This window comes from Rissa tridactyla, chromosome 2 (genome assembly GCF_028500815.1).
Source record: "Rissa tridactyla isolate bRisTri1 chromosome 2, bRisTri1.patW.cur.20221130, whole genome shotgun sequence".
Classification (NCBI taxonomy): Eukaryota; Metazoa; Chordata; class Aves; order Charadriiformes; family Laridae; genus Rissa; species Rissa tridactyla.
In genome coordinates, this window is record NC_071467.1 from 144,287,660 (window position 1) to 144,301,389 (window position 13,730).

General features: G+C 36.0%; 1 protein-coding gene across 13 annotated transcripts in view; it reads left to right on the forward strand.

Moving 5' to 3' along the window:
- The window catches only part of ABCB1 (ATP binding cassette subfamily B member 1), a 63,524-nt gene that overhangs the window by 25,301 nt on the left and 24,493 nt on the right, over positions 1-13,730 (forward strand). For all 13 annotated transcript variants that reach the window (XM_054191536.1, XM_054191539.1, XM_054191548.1 and 10 more), the window contains 9 exons: positions 2,647-2,838; positions 3,581-3,752; positions 4,734-4,858; positions 5,642-5,813; positions 7,467-7,580; positions 8,576-8,686; positions 10,607-10,732; positions 10,920-11,123; positions 11,505-11,675. In XM_054191536.1, the coding sequence (XP_054047511.1) occupies positions 2,647-2,838; positions 3,581-3,752; positions 4,734-4,858; positions 5,642-5,813; positions 7,467-7,580; positions 8,576-8,686; positions 10,607-10,732; positions 10,920-11,123; positions 11,505-11,675 (1,387 nt within the window). The remainder of the gene's footprint in view (positions 1-2,646; positions 2,839-3,580; positions 3,753-4,733; positions 4,859-5,641; positions 5,814-7,466; positions 7,581-8,575; positions 8,687-10,606; positions 10,733-10,919; positions 11,124-11,504; positions 11,676-13,730) is intronic.

Below are 13,730 nucleotides of genomic sequence, written 5' to 3' on the forward strand. Positions count from 1 at the left end.
TCTCTCAAGCCTGTCCAGGTCCCTCTGGATGGCATCCCTTCCCTCCAGAGATAAGGCATTTGCTGTAGTAACTCTTGCTGTTTTATGCTGAAGTGCATTATGATTTCTGGTAACAGTGGACTTCAAACTTATAGATCATTTAGATTAAGTAGTTAAGTTTCTAATTAAAAAAATATCTGTTTACACCCAAAAAAAGTTCTTTACCCTAAAATAAATGAGCAAAGCTAGGTAGGAAAATGCTGTTACTTAGAAATTAAGAACTCATACGTAATGAGAATGAACTGGCAGGGAGTTGGCAATGATGTTTTGTAAGATATTATGGACGCACAGAGTGTCTTTCTTCTGCAGCGTTTCTGTCAGTTAGTCTCTGACACGAATGAAAGTAATGCATACACACCTTCAGTAGAATTTACTTGTGCCCAGTGATTTGAAAACAAAATTGAAGGCAAAATTGCAGAACAAAATAGTTTGTGCATGGGTGAAGTTACACAGCTTTTAAATCAACATATTTTCTTTTTTTTTCCCCTACTCAAGCATATCTAGCCTGTATTTTAAGAGCAGGACGTACTAGAATTACACAAGGTATTACTGACGCTTATAGCATGAGTAGTGTGTAAATCAGTGTGTCATTTATAAGTCTTTTAGAGCAACACCCAACCAGAACTACTTTTAATTAATGGTTTGGGATTCTTTTAATCTCTAAACTCATATCATATCATCTCAACTAAAAACAATAGGAATCCTCCCATTGTCCTCAGTGGGCTATTGTCTAGAAGTCACTGCTGCTTACAGTGTACAGGAAAACAGACAAACTGACACAAAGCAAGTGTAAATGTGAATATAGATCTACATCAACATCTGAATGTTGAGAACTGCCTGTTCTCCAGACCCTAAGAGACAGTCTGTTTGAGGGAGATCTTTTATTAACATCATGTATGCTACCTTGTCTTTTAGACATTAACTCTGAAAGTACGAGTATGAGTAAAAAGCAGCCTGAGTTTCTCTTCAGAAACAAATTGCTGAATGAGGAATATAGTACTTATTAGCAGCACAGGAATAGATTCTCTTTTCCCACACCCTGTTTCTCTAAGAACATCTGCCAGCAGGTCACATAATAATAAAAACTGTTTACAAGGGCAAAGTTCTCACACAGGTATGTTCAAATACTGAACTATACATGTGAACTTGGTTGTGTTTGTTACTCAGACAACAGTTTGCCTAAAAACCAACTGTTTCTCAAGACAAAAAGAGTCGTTATTTTGCAGTGCAATGAGCATTCACTCTGTTAAGTTTCAGCAGTGTATTTACAGAATATATTTCATCAGCATGGAATCGGGCAGAGAGACCAATCCGTTTTGATACAATTAGTCATGAAACAAAGTCTAAGCATAAAATATTCTTTGAAGTGATGTAACATCATAAAGTAAATGTCTAAAGTAATTACTGCTGAGTTTTGAAGCAGTGCCCTTGGTTTTAGTTTGGTAGTTTCTCTGTAGAGTTTTAATGGAGCTGAAGATGGTCAATGTCAATATTCAACTAACCAGCGATAAAAACCATCGTTTTTATTAAACAGTTTAGATAAAGTTAATTTCATAACGAGTATAGTTCCAAAGTCTACCATACTAAACTGTATGGTATCTTAGCCACAAAAAAAGACTGGATTAAAATTTGAAAAGTTTCATCTATAAAGCCATTCTCTTCTTTTTTTGAGCGGAGCATTTGCACACAGATTTCTGCAATTTGCTCTTGACAAGTTTCATGCTACAGTTCTAAAGAATCAGTATGTATAACTTACTGCATGTGAGTGAAAGTCCTAAGAGGTTTAAAGCTTTTTTCTAATTATTTACTTTTATATAGATGAAGTAGTCTTACAATTACATGAAATATACACTACAAATATTTAGCCACTATTTTTGGTCATGTTCATGGTCACGAATGGAATCAGTTCAGTAACATTTTTCTGGTTTAGTTCTGGTTTAAGCTCACCTGTAACTGGTTCTCATGTCAATTCTCAATCAAATCAAATCTGATTTGATTCTGTTTGAATAGTTTAAAACTGTGACTCTAATTCTGTTCCAGTTTGAGAAATATACTGGTTCACACACTTATTGGTTTTGATTTGACACCCTGCTTGTGGCACAAAGCTGAATTAATTTAAAAGTAAAATATCAGTTATGAGTAAAAGAGAGAGCAGAAGAATTTTTGATCTAATGGCATTTATATATTTATATATTTATATAGACAAGCGTGTTGTGTGATGTGTTTGTGAATATAGGTGTATATGGTTAGGTCTGTCTATATGTGTTAAAACAAAAATGTTGTAAAGTTTTTCGAAATTACACATTTAAGTGAAAATCTAAAATATAGTTCTAAAATATTCTTATGAGAAAATATATACTATATTGACAAAAAGAAAAAGTAATTCCTGTCTAACAATAGCTCTGTTTAATTTATCGCATATCTTAAAACTGATAATAAATAGTACTTATAGGAAACTTGGCAAGTTGTACAGAGAAGTATAAACTGTAGTATAAACATATAAACTCTGTTTTAGTTCTGAAACTGAAGAAGTAGACATCAAGCTAAATACAGGCTAGTGAGGCAATTAAAACTAATGTCAGAGATTCCTGCTTTTTTTTCTTTCAGATATGCATACTACTATTCTGGAATAGCAGCTGGTGTTCTTCTTGCTGCTTATATCCAAACTTCATTTTGGACGCTAGCAGCAGGCCGTCAAATAAAAAAAATTAGAGAAAAATTTTTTCATGCAATTATGAGACAGGAAATTGGATGGTTTGATGTAAATGATGTGGGAGAACTAAACACTCGTCTTCTAGAGTAAGTATACCATGCCTTTCCCAATGTTATTTTATCTTATTAAACAAGTATGACTTCCAAATTTCTTTTTTTTATTTTTAAATATAATTATTTCATTGTGAAATGAAATTTCACTGTGAAATGAAATTGAATTATTTCATTGTGAAATGAAGTTTTCAGGTTTTCTAATGGAGAGTCTCAGAGACTGAACTTCTGATACTTCTGATACTGGACTGTCCCAAGGATATGAGAAAAGCATTTCGATAAGTTCCCTTGAACTCTGAAGATGACTAAAGCCCAGCCTATGAGATTACCCCCATGAAGAGAAAACAGTTCATTTCTGTGCACACTGGGGATTGAACAAAAGTGCCAACTGACCCTAGCGGTGTGAACAGCTTTAACTGCGTGACAAGCTATTCCTTTCGCTTTGCCTACGTGAAAGGCTTTAGCTTTTCTTTCCAGATATCCCATAGTTTCCAAACAGATCAAAAATTTGGAATTAAGAAAATGAGAGTAACTTTGCACTGTAAGCAGAATTTCAATCTTTTCAGACAAAAACGGGTTTATAGCATTACATTTTCACAAGAAATACAAAAATTTCCTTGACCGCACTATATAGCACTCTATCCTGAAGCAAACTGTTGTTTGGAAGTAATTGAATGGCAAAGATTGTCTTCTACACAGATGCATATGTAATGAACCTGAAAAGTTTTCTTGTGTTTTTTACATTTTCCTACCTGTCTGTATATAATTTGTTTTTCAGTGATGTCTCCAAGATTAATGAAGGAATAGGTGACAAAATTGGATTGCTCGTTCAAGCAGTAACAACATTTGTAACAGGATTTATTGTTGGTCTCATAAGAGGATGGAAATTAACCCTTGTAATACTAGCAGTCAGTCCTGTACTGGGACTTTCAGCAGCCATCTGGGCAAAGGTAGGTTAACATACAGTCAGTGTCAGATTTTATATTAATGAGAGATAATGAAATAAATCTATATATCTGAAATTCTTACTGTTAGAATGTATTGCTTAGAATTGCTTTAGACAACATCTATGTATATGAGCTCTTAGATGAACTGTAAGTATCCTCATGTAATTTGAATACTGTAATTCCCATAAATTGGACAGGATCGTTTGATGTGAAGCTATTTCTGCCAATATAACATATTTTTATATAGAAAAAGAAACAAGATATGTGAGTAGAATCCACGTCTGTAACTTTTAAACTTCATCCGAGTACTTGCTCTGTTGAAAGAAATGATTGCACCTCCTGAAAAACAAGTGAACAAATTAGACCAAGCCTTGGTCTCAAACACAGAGTTTCTTTTCGGAGTTGTTAACAGGTTTGATAAGACATTTTAGACAGACATAGGTGAGAGAAGTACTCTATTACCATGGGACTGGAGTCACTCACATTTGTAGTTTGGAAGCCTTCAGACTTTTATAGTATTTTACCTCCCTTACATTTCAAATATTATGTAAGCCTTCTCTTTCTTCAATGAGTATGTTGCAGAAGAAGTAGTAGTAGAGAAGCATGTGCTACATATGTCTAGTGGTTAAGAGTCTTCATGGACTGTGGCCAGTTAATGTAAGCTATAGAGCCTTCTGGCTAAGGTAGCTAGAGATGAGAATAAGCTGAGGAGATCTGCCTGAGGAGAACCACACCAGCCCAGTATAAGTAGTCATCTCCTGCACTGGGTGAAAGCAGAGTGGAAAACCCAGCCCTTAGTTGTTGAGAATGGGTAATGTTGAATTATTTGATTGAATTGATGATGTACTTAAGGATTTTGATATTGAACAGTCTGCACTCACACATAATATAATCAAAAGGAAGAAAGTAACTGATAAAAGCCATTATGTAGCGCTTGAGCTCATTCTGGTTTTTTTCAAGTCAAAATATTTAATCCTGTATTAGGTTCTCTCTGCTTTCACTGACAAAGAACAAGCTGCATATGCAAAAGCAGGTGCTGTTGCAGAGGAAGTTCTGGCAGCAGTCCGTACTGTAATAGCTTTTGGAGGACAGGAAAAAGAAATTAAAAGGTAAGAAAAATGTTTGCTTCTGTCAGCTGATTTTAAAGTACTCGCTTCAGATGGCTTGAAATTTTCTTGCATCTTTGCTGTTGAAAGTCTGTCAAAACAAGTAAGTTTTGTGCTTCCTGTGTTTTTAGGTAATGGGAAATTGTCTGTTACAGGCTATTATGTTTCACTACATGTTGAAAAACAATTAGTTATTCTTCTAGAAAATGACAAAATAAGTTAATATATTGTCAAGACAATATATCAACTCTAGAAAGTGTACAAACTACTTTAAACATCACATGGTGAGAGCTTCAGACAAAAAAAAGGCCCTAGCGTGAGAAGAGATGATGGTATCCTTGGTAATCTGATTACTCAGTAGTTGTTGTGGAGGTACTAATAAACAATATCTCTATTTCCACTATACTGTACAACATCATTCTTGTGACATATTTTAACCTAACCTTTTATCTTAAACTAACAATTATAATCTCAAAACTTGTCATGAATGGTTCACGATCAAAGTTCACTGGCCTGTGGGTTATTTAAAGGACCTTGAATACCAGTCCCTGACCTGCAATGCCCTTTTTTTTCTATATACCGGGTTGACTAATGTTGACCTTTTTAGAGTTACCTTGAAATCTCCATGCGTGACTGCCAGGCTTACCTTTGTACAGTCTTAGGATTATATATTTTATATATCTTGTACTTTGTGAGTGTTCTTTTTCTGATTAATTCACTGAGGTTTTGGTGCTGTAGGCCATGGTACAAGTCTGAGTCTGCTTTAAACTTCTATCTTTCTTCCAGATACTATAAAAATTTAGAAGATGCTAAAAAGATTGGAATAAAAAAGGCTATTACATCTAATATTTCTATGGGTGCTGCTTTCTTACTGATCTATGCATCATATGCACTGGCCTTCTGGTATGGAACAACCTTGGTCATCGCTGATGATTACACTATTGGCAATGTTCTTACGGTAAGTATTAATGAGTAAATTCCCATCAATAGAGAGAAATACTAAAGGAAATACATCAAAGTGTATATTGGGAACTTATTTGAGTTTAGTAAGAATTATGTGCCAAAATTGGCAAAATAGCATCCCTTCTTCTTAACCAAAAGATTCTCACCACAAAAGTCTACACATTGTTTCTATATTATCTCAAAGTCTACATCAAGCCAAATAAAACATATATTATTTTCAACTGTTTCTACATCTTTTCTGACTTCCATAAGATCAGACTGATATAAAAACAGTTCAATCAAAAACTGAAGTACAGTATCCTTCCTAGTTGATATTTGTTTTCAGATTTGTGGGGCTGAATATATTTTCAGGATGCGGAGGCAAATGCTTTTTTTTTAGCTGTTGTGTGGTCTAAGTAGATCATATTATTGATACTTTTCTTATATTTTGCTCCATGAGAGCTTGGAATCACTTCTCAGTATTTTTAGAAATCAAGGGGGAGAAAAATGTACTTGTGACTAGGAAATATGTCACCAACTAACCAAAGAAAGAAAACCATAACTCATAAATCATAATTTAAATACTTATCTCGATGTGGCAACCATTCTAATTTCATATGAGATATCAAACACATATGGTAAGAAGAATAACTTTGTTAACTGTGATGAAACCCAGACAGGAAACCCTATATATATATTTATATCTTTTTTAAACTATGTTTTATTTATGAATCACTGAAGTTTGCGAAAAATGCCTCTGATGTGTGTTATTGGCTCCTTTGAACCTACCTAATTTTTTTTAAAGGCAGGCTGGCAGATAGAACATCTCAGTGAGGTTCGTGCCCTTGTGTGTAATTTTTTCAGTTCAAAGTATTTGCAGTTTCTGTTGTCTATGTTGTAGTTCATTTGAATGGTCTTTTTGTAACATGAATGGGAGGGTGTTGCCTTATTAGGTATCATGTCTGTGAATAGCCACTGTTGGAGAAAAGGTGATGGACCTTTGCTCTGATGTACTATGGCTCTTATTATGATCTCTGAACAGTGTGTTTTTATTACTTTTGTTTTGATACTAGCTGAAAGCAACAAACTATGCCTCCCTGAGAAAATAATATATTTTGTCTTTTTCTGTTTTTTTCTTGCTTGCTTGCACTCACTCTCTTTCATTCCAGCAGAGGGACCCTTTATTACTTTGTGAGGGAGAAGTTGGATTTGTATACTTTTATTTCATTGTCACTTTGAAAGCAGAATGATAGTGCTTTGCGTATCTGTCTTTGTTCTACTGGAAGACATGCAATATACTTTCTGGTCTTGGGAACATCTTTTGCCAAACAATGAATTAGTACAATAAATCCTCAGACATCAAGTCTAACTATATATTTTCTGGCATAGATTTCGCAGGTCTTGATCACTTTTTCACTTCTTAACAATATGTTTGCAACATTCACATTGTGCAGGAACTCAGTTCTCAGCTGAACCTTAAAAAGCCCTTTTCTTAATGTTATTCTCTGTTTAAGAGAGACTCTTTCATTTTTTCTTTAATTCCAGATTCCTTAAACGTCTGTTAACAGGCGTGGAGACTCCTGACCCGAAGATATCTAACGTAAACAAATAAATGTAATTCTCTGCTTATATAAGAATTTATATAAGTCACCACAAACATTTCTTTCAGGTCTTTTTCTCTGTATTGATTGGAGCTTTCAGCATTGGACAGACTGCTCCAAGCATAGAGGCATTTGCTAGTGCAAGAGGAGCTGCCTACACAGTCTTTAATATCATAGACAACGTGAGTATCTTTGCCCTCACGCTCATTTCAAAATTGAGAGACCCTTCTTTTTAAAGTACAGGCACTATTTATGCATATGAAATTAGTAAGAGTAAATAATGGTGTAAAATAAGCAGAATTATAAACATAAAAGCTGGTAGAGTGTGTAATTATTGGTCAGTTCCTCTTTGTCTTCTAGAGTTATCAGTTCTTTCTTCAAGGGTGTAAGTACTGGATCTCTAAATCACTTGGTGTTGGAGGTATCCTCTAATGTTTGTATCATGAAGGGCACATCTATAGTGCTATATAGATATGTGATTACAGCCGATGTAGGTATATGAGCATAGGTTTCAAGGTATCAGTGGCACCCCCAGTAGCGTGAGTGTTGGCAAATCAATAAAACACAACCTGGTAATCTGGATATGTACTTCAATTGCCAAGAGAGTCTGAAATTAGGGAAGCTGGGATTTTACTCACTAATGAAGCTCTATGAAATACAATTTCATGGTTTGGATTATGGTTAAGACATGCTTCAAGTTCTTGACTGGATAGAAACAAAACCAGTGATAATTAAGAACTCTGTTTCTGCTTAATGGTCACTGGATTAGTTCTTTCTTACACAAATTGTTTCAGCAGAAAGGGCAAAGCTATAAATGAACAAAGTATGAACAGCTTATTGGAGATGATCTGCTCAGGTTAATCAGCAGGCAGTGAAATTGATCTTGAATTATGTCTAGCTGTGGGTACAGTTTTAAAGTCAATGTAATAAATTCACACAAAAGCTTAAATGGAGAAATTATTACAGTATTCTTGCATGAGCAGATCATCAGTGTAGTAATGAAACTGCAAAGCATCATGCAATTTACATGTTTCAGAAATCTCACCTAAATTACTTTAAAATTACATTTAATATCTCCGCAGAATAATGGTGTACTTTAGGACTTCTTTGTGAAAAAAATAATTAGGAAATAAGTTGTGGGGGGTTATTTATTTATTTATTTATTTTATTTGCACAGGAGCCTCAAATTGATAGTTATTCAGACACAGGTTATAAACCAGACCACATTAAAGGGAACTTGGAATTCCAAAATGTTTACTTCAATTATCCATCCAGACCAGATGTTGAGGTACTGTAAATGAAGCTTTATGCATATTACAGTTAAACATGTGGATCATTTGTTAGGAAAAAAAAGTCAAAAGTTGAAAAGTGCGAATATAACAATTCTAAGTTGTTTGTCTAATTTATATGAATCTACCTTCCCATCACGGTGATTTTAGCTAGAATTATTTACACGTTAGCTAAGCATGTTAAATTTTCTGAATATTTTATGGTCTAAAGCTATAGTCAGTGTGGCTATGCAATAAAACTTAAAGATTTATTGCTATCAGAATCTTAATTTATGCATCTAACCCATGTTTGTGTATAGTAATAATAACTAGATAGTAGGTTTCAAAAGTACCTAATTTATTTGCTGTCCTTACTCTCTCTTCTCTGTTTGATTTAAGTTGTTAGAAGCAGCCTAAATGGATTTAATTATGGATTTTATTTTGGTATAGGAAAAAGGTTCTGATCAACAGTCCACTGAAATCAGTGGTAATCCACAAGTTTTCGATCAACTTCCATTTTCTCCTTTATTTACATTAGATTTGTTTATTATATATAAGGTCGATAGACTAAATGATCTATATAGCATTATGACCAGAAGATTAAATAAGGCTGCTTCATAATTTTTCAATTGTTATTACTTACATTGGTCTTCTTGCTTTGATCTAAAAATATTATAGCAAAATAAGACATACTAAAAGTTATGATTTTTCTGTGCCTCTTGTTCCTAAACAGTTAGATATATTTCACTTGTAAAGCACACAAATACTGGTACTAAGGGTGAAGAGGCAGCAGTCGTGCTGAGGGTAGAAATTTAGGAAGAAAGAGACAGTGACAAGGACACAGGGCTACAAGGTATTGGGAAGTACATTGGGAGAGTATTGGAACATACCAGTGCAACGCTGTACATTTAAAATGGAAAAATGCACTTAGCCATGATACAGGTGCTGGCATTCAGGTATGCATAGTTCATTGTAGTCTAGTCCTTCTAGAAGACTAATTAGCAAAAAATATGCTTTTCTCATTTCAATATACATTTCCAACCACAGAAGTTTTACAGAGTAGCGAAAGCTGTACAGACTCCTGTACACCTTTTGTCAGTGTAAAGCAGAAACAAAACCACTTTATTCCTTTTTTCCTGTATCTTTTTACTAGGTGGGCTAAATTAAGTATACATGGCATGGACACGATAACTGTGCATCTGTTCTCAAGCCTTACTACACAGTCTAATACAGGTTATATTCTTAAAAATAAAATGAAAGAGCAATTACATGGCACCAAAGAGCTACATTTACCCTTTATAAGAGTCACAAGAAAGGCAAAACTTTGTATCTTCAATGGCTATGAAATGTTGTATTTTATGGTAACTAGTACAAAAAGGTCATATATTGTGCAATGAAATGTCACTGTTGTAAAGAAGTCCCACCAGCAATTCCAATCAAAAGGGGAAAAATTAAGGGTACTTCAAGGTTACTGAAATGGCATTTCCTCCAAAACAATGTAGAGTATATTCTGTCACTTTTAACTGTGACTTTTACTGCACAATAGTTTTTCTGTAGTTAGCATGGTGCATTAAAGAAAAAAAGTGAGGCAACATAATACAGAAATATTGCATCATATTTTTTCTATACTATATTTTTGTTATGGGTAGTAATCATGTTATTGTTATTTTGTCATATGAATTGGTTCATGATATGGGTAATTGTGAAGTATGTTGTATAGTACATTGATATTGGATCAATTGTGATGTAAATATTAAGAAAATTAAGGTGAAGTAATTAGTTAGCCAAAATTTAATCTCACATGTTTATAAATTTTATTTTTTACCAGATTCTGCTGTAAATACAAAGGACATTTTATTGTAGTCTTTAGGGTGTCTTCAAATCTACACTGACATTTTTACATACTGTTACGTTTTTCACCACCTTTCTTACATGCACAGATACTGAAGGGCTTGAATCTCAAGATTAGCTGTGGCCAGACAGTGGCCCTGGTTGGTGGCAGTGGCTGTGGGAAAAGTACGACTGTTCAGCTCATCCAGAGATTTTATGATCCCAAGGAAGGCACGGTAAGATACCTCAAGCGAGAGGACTGCTCAGTGCGTCACAGTTGTTGCAAGTCTAGTTCCGGTCTCACTGCCCTTGTTCCAATGACATGGTAAAGTCTCCCCTCAAAAGGCTTGGAGAAACCTGGGGAGAGAGGTTCCTTGACCAGAACACTTAACAAACAGTTTTTGTCTGCTTCCTTTTGTTTAGGTGACCATTGACGGGCAGGATATTAAGACCTTAAATGTAAGATATCTGCGGGAGATTATTGGTGTGGTGAATCAGGAGCCTGTGCTCTTTGCTACTACCATTGCAGAAAACATTCGTTATGGCCGTGAGGATGTGACCATGGAAGAGATTGAAAAAGCTACCAAGGAAGCGAACGCTTATGACTTCATCATGAAGCTACCCAAAGTAAGCAAACCAGTCATCCTGCTGAAATAATTTCTCCTAAAGCTGCTTGTGCCAAATAGTTCCTTAAAAGGGATTCTTGTAAACAGAGGAAGCTGTTTTCCAGAGCTATGAATATGCAGAACTTCCTCATAACTTTTGAGAATAATGTTAATTTTAAGTCTTTAGTTCATGGCTTGATGAGCATTTGAAGAACTATTAGAATTCCAGGGCCACAAACAATTAGGTAGGTATATCCAAGTGGGTGTTTATCCCGTAGTGTTTTAGAAGAAGAAGATGCTGTCAGGGTTCCTAACATTGATGTGCATTTTCTTTACACTGCCTTTCTTTGGTGAAAGGACTGTGCCACAGAACGTTTTGGAAACATGTGTGTTTGTCTTGCAGAAGTTTGAAACCGTGGTTGGAGAAAGAGGGGCACAGCTGAGTGGAGGCCAGAAGCAAAGAATAGCAATTGCCCGAGCTCTGGTTCGCAATCCTAAAATTCTTCTTCTTGATGAGGCAACATCAGCTTTGGATACTGAGAGTGAATCAGTTGTGCAGGCAGCACTGGACAAGGTCAGTAGTATTTTGAAATGCAGCAGGTAAGCAGGAGCCTAACATTTACCTTTTTTTCAGACATTTGTTGAAAGACCTCCAAGAAATAGACACCCTTAAAACACAAAAGGTAAACTTGGATTTGCCAAGTGTTCTCTGTGCAGAGGATTTTTGAGATCCTGCAGGAATCTTGTTTCAAGTGAGAAGATCAAATTATATTTTCTGCATTATTAAGCTTCAATCAACATTTTCTTGGTGTAAATACCATCCCCTGAAATTATCTGTCTTACAGATATGCATATTGTTGTCAGGCACCTACTTAGTTAACTTGTGTTGAAGCCTGACAGACAAGGTGAGTGCTATCAGCATGTCATAAGTGATTGTTGCAGTAATTTGGCAGGAAACACTCCAAGGAAGCATTTGCTTCAGTTAACATGAATACCTCTAGGTGCTTGCTTTGTTCTTAGTGTAGAGCTGCATCACTAAGGGACAGCTGATCGCTGGTGCAACTCAGGAGTCTGTAAATTCGTGGTGGGGCTCTACCCACAAATGGTATTCTGAATTTACTCAGTTGGATTCTGCTGGAGTACTGTAATGCTGCCTGCTGCTGTTGGATAGAGAAAGGCAGTTTGAGGACAATTATTAATGGAAACACATTTAATAGAGGAGTTGTTTGTCTAGCTTTTCTTGGTCACGTTACCTTATAAATTTGGATCCCCATAAACTTTTGGAGAAGAACTAGGGAATCATAGTATCATAGAGTGGTTTGGGTTGGAAGAGACCTTTAAAGATCATCTGGCCAAACCCCTTTGCCATGGACAGGGACATCTTTCACAAGATCAGGTTGCTCAAAGCCCTGTCCAACCTAATTTTGAACACTTCCTATGATGGAGACCCACAACTTCTCTGGGCAACCTGTTCCAATGTCTCACCACCTTCATTGTAAAAAATATCTTCCTTGTATCCAATGGAAATCTACTCTCTTTCAGTTTAAAACCATCATCCATTCTCCTGTCTCTACAGGCCCTGGTAAAAAGTCTCCCTCCACCCATCTTATAAGCCCCCTTCATATACTGAAAGGCCACAATAAGGTCTCCTCAGAGCTTTCACTATTCCAGACTGAACAACCCCAATTCTCTCAGCCTGTCTTCATAGGAGAGGTCTTTTAGCCCTCTGATCATTTTTGTGGCCCTCCTCTGGACGCACTCTAGCAAGTTCATGTCTTTCTTGTACTGGGGACTCCACAGCTGGAGGCAGTACTCCAGGTGGGGTGTCACCAGAGCAAAGCAGAGGGGCGGAATCACCTCCCTCAACTTGCTAGCCATGCTTCTTTTGATGCAGCCCAGGATACGATTGGCTTTCTGGGCTGCAAGTGGAAATAGTTGGCTAACATCCAATTTTTCTTCCACCAGTAGTCCCAAATCCTTCTCTGGAGGGCAGCTCTCAATCCCTTCATGCGTCAGTCTGTATTGATATTGAGGATTACCCTGGCTGAGAGGCACGGCCTTGCACTTGACCTTGTTGAACTTTGTGAGGCTCACATGTGCCCACTCCTCAAGCCTGTCAAGGTCCCTCTGGATGCCATCCCTTCCCTCAAGCGAATCAACTGCACCACTCAGCTTGGTGTCATCTGCAGACATGCTGAGTGTGCACTCAATCCCATTTATCTATATCAATGATGAAGATATTAAATAGAATAGATCCCAGTATGGACCCTTGAAGCACATCACTGACGATGAAGTCCATCCAGGTTCCAACAAAATTCCAGTACTTGGGATCATTACTTTGATTACTTAAACTAAAAGTTGTTTGATCATTTTAATACAGCCTGGTAATTACAACAGCAAGCTGTGACATTTGATATATTATGTGGGATAGGCTTGTAAGAATCCAAAGATAGATAGTTAGTTGACATGTATTTCACATGAAATTATAGACAATTTTCTTTTCACTGAAGCTACTTGAGTCAGCAATGACTTAAAGCTTAAAACACTGAAATTTTTGAAACATCGGTGTGAAATATTTTCTTACAAATATAAGCTTCCAAATATAAGCTATCCTTCACAGATTTTAAGG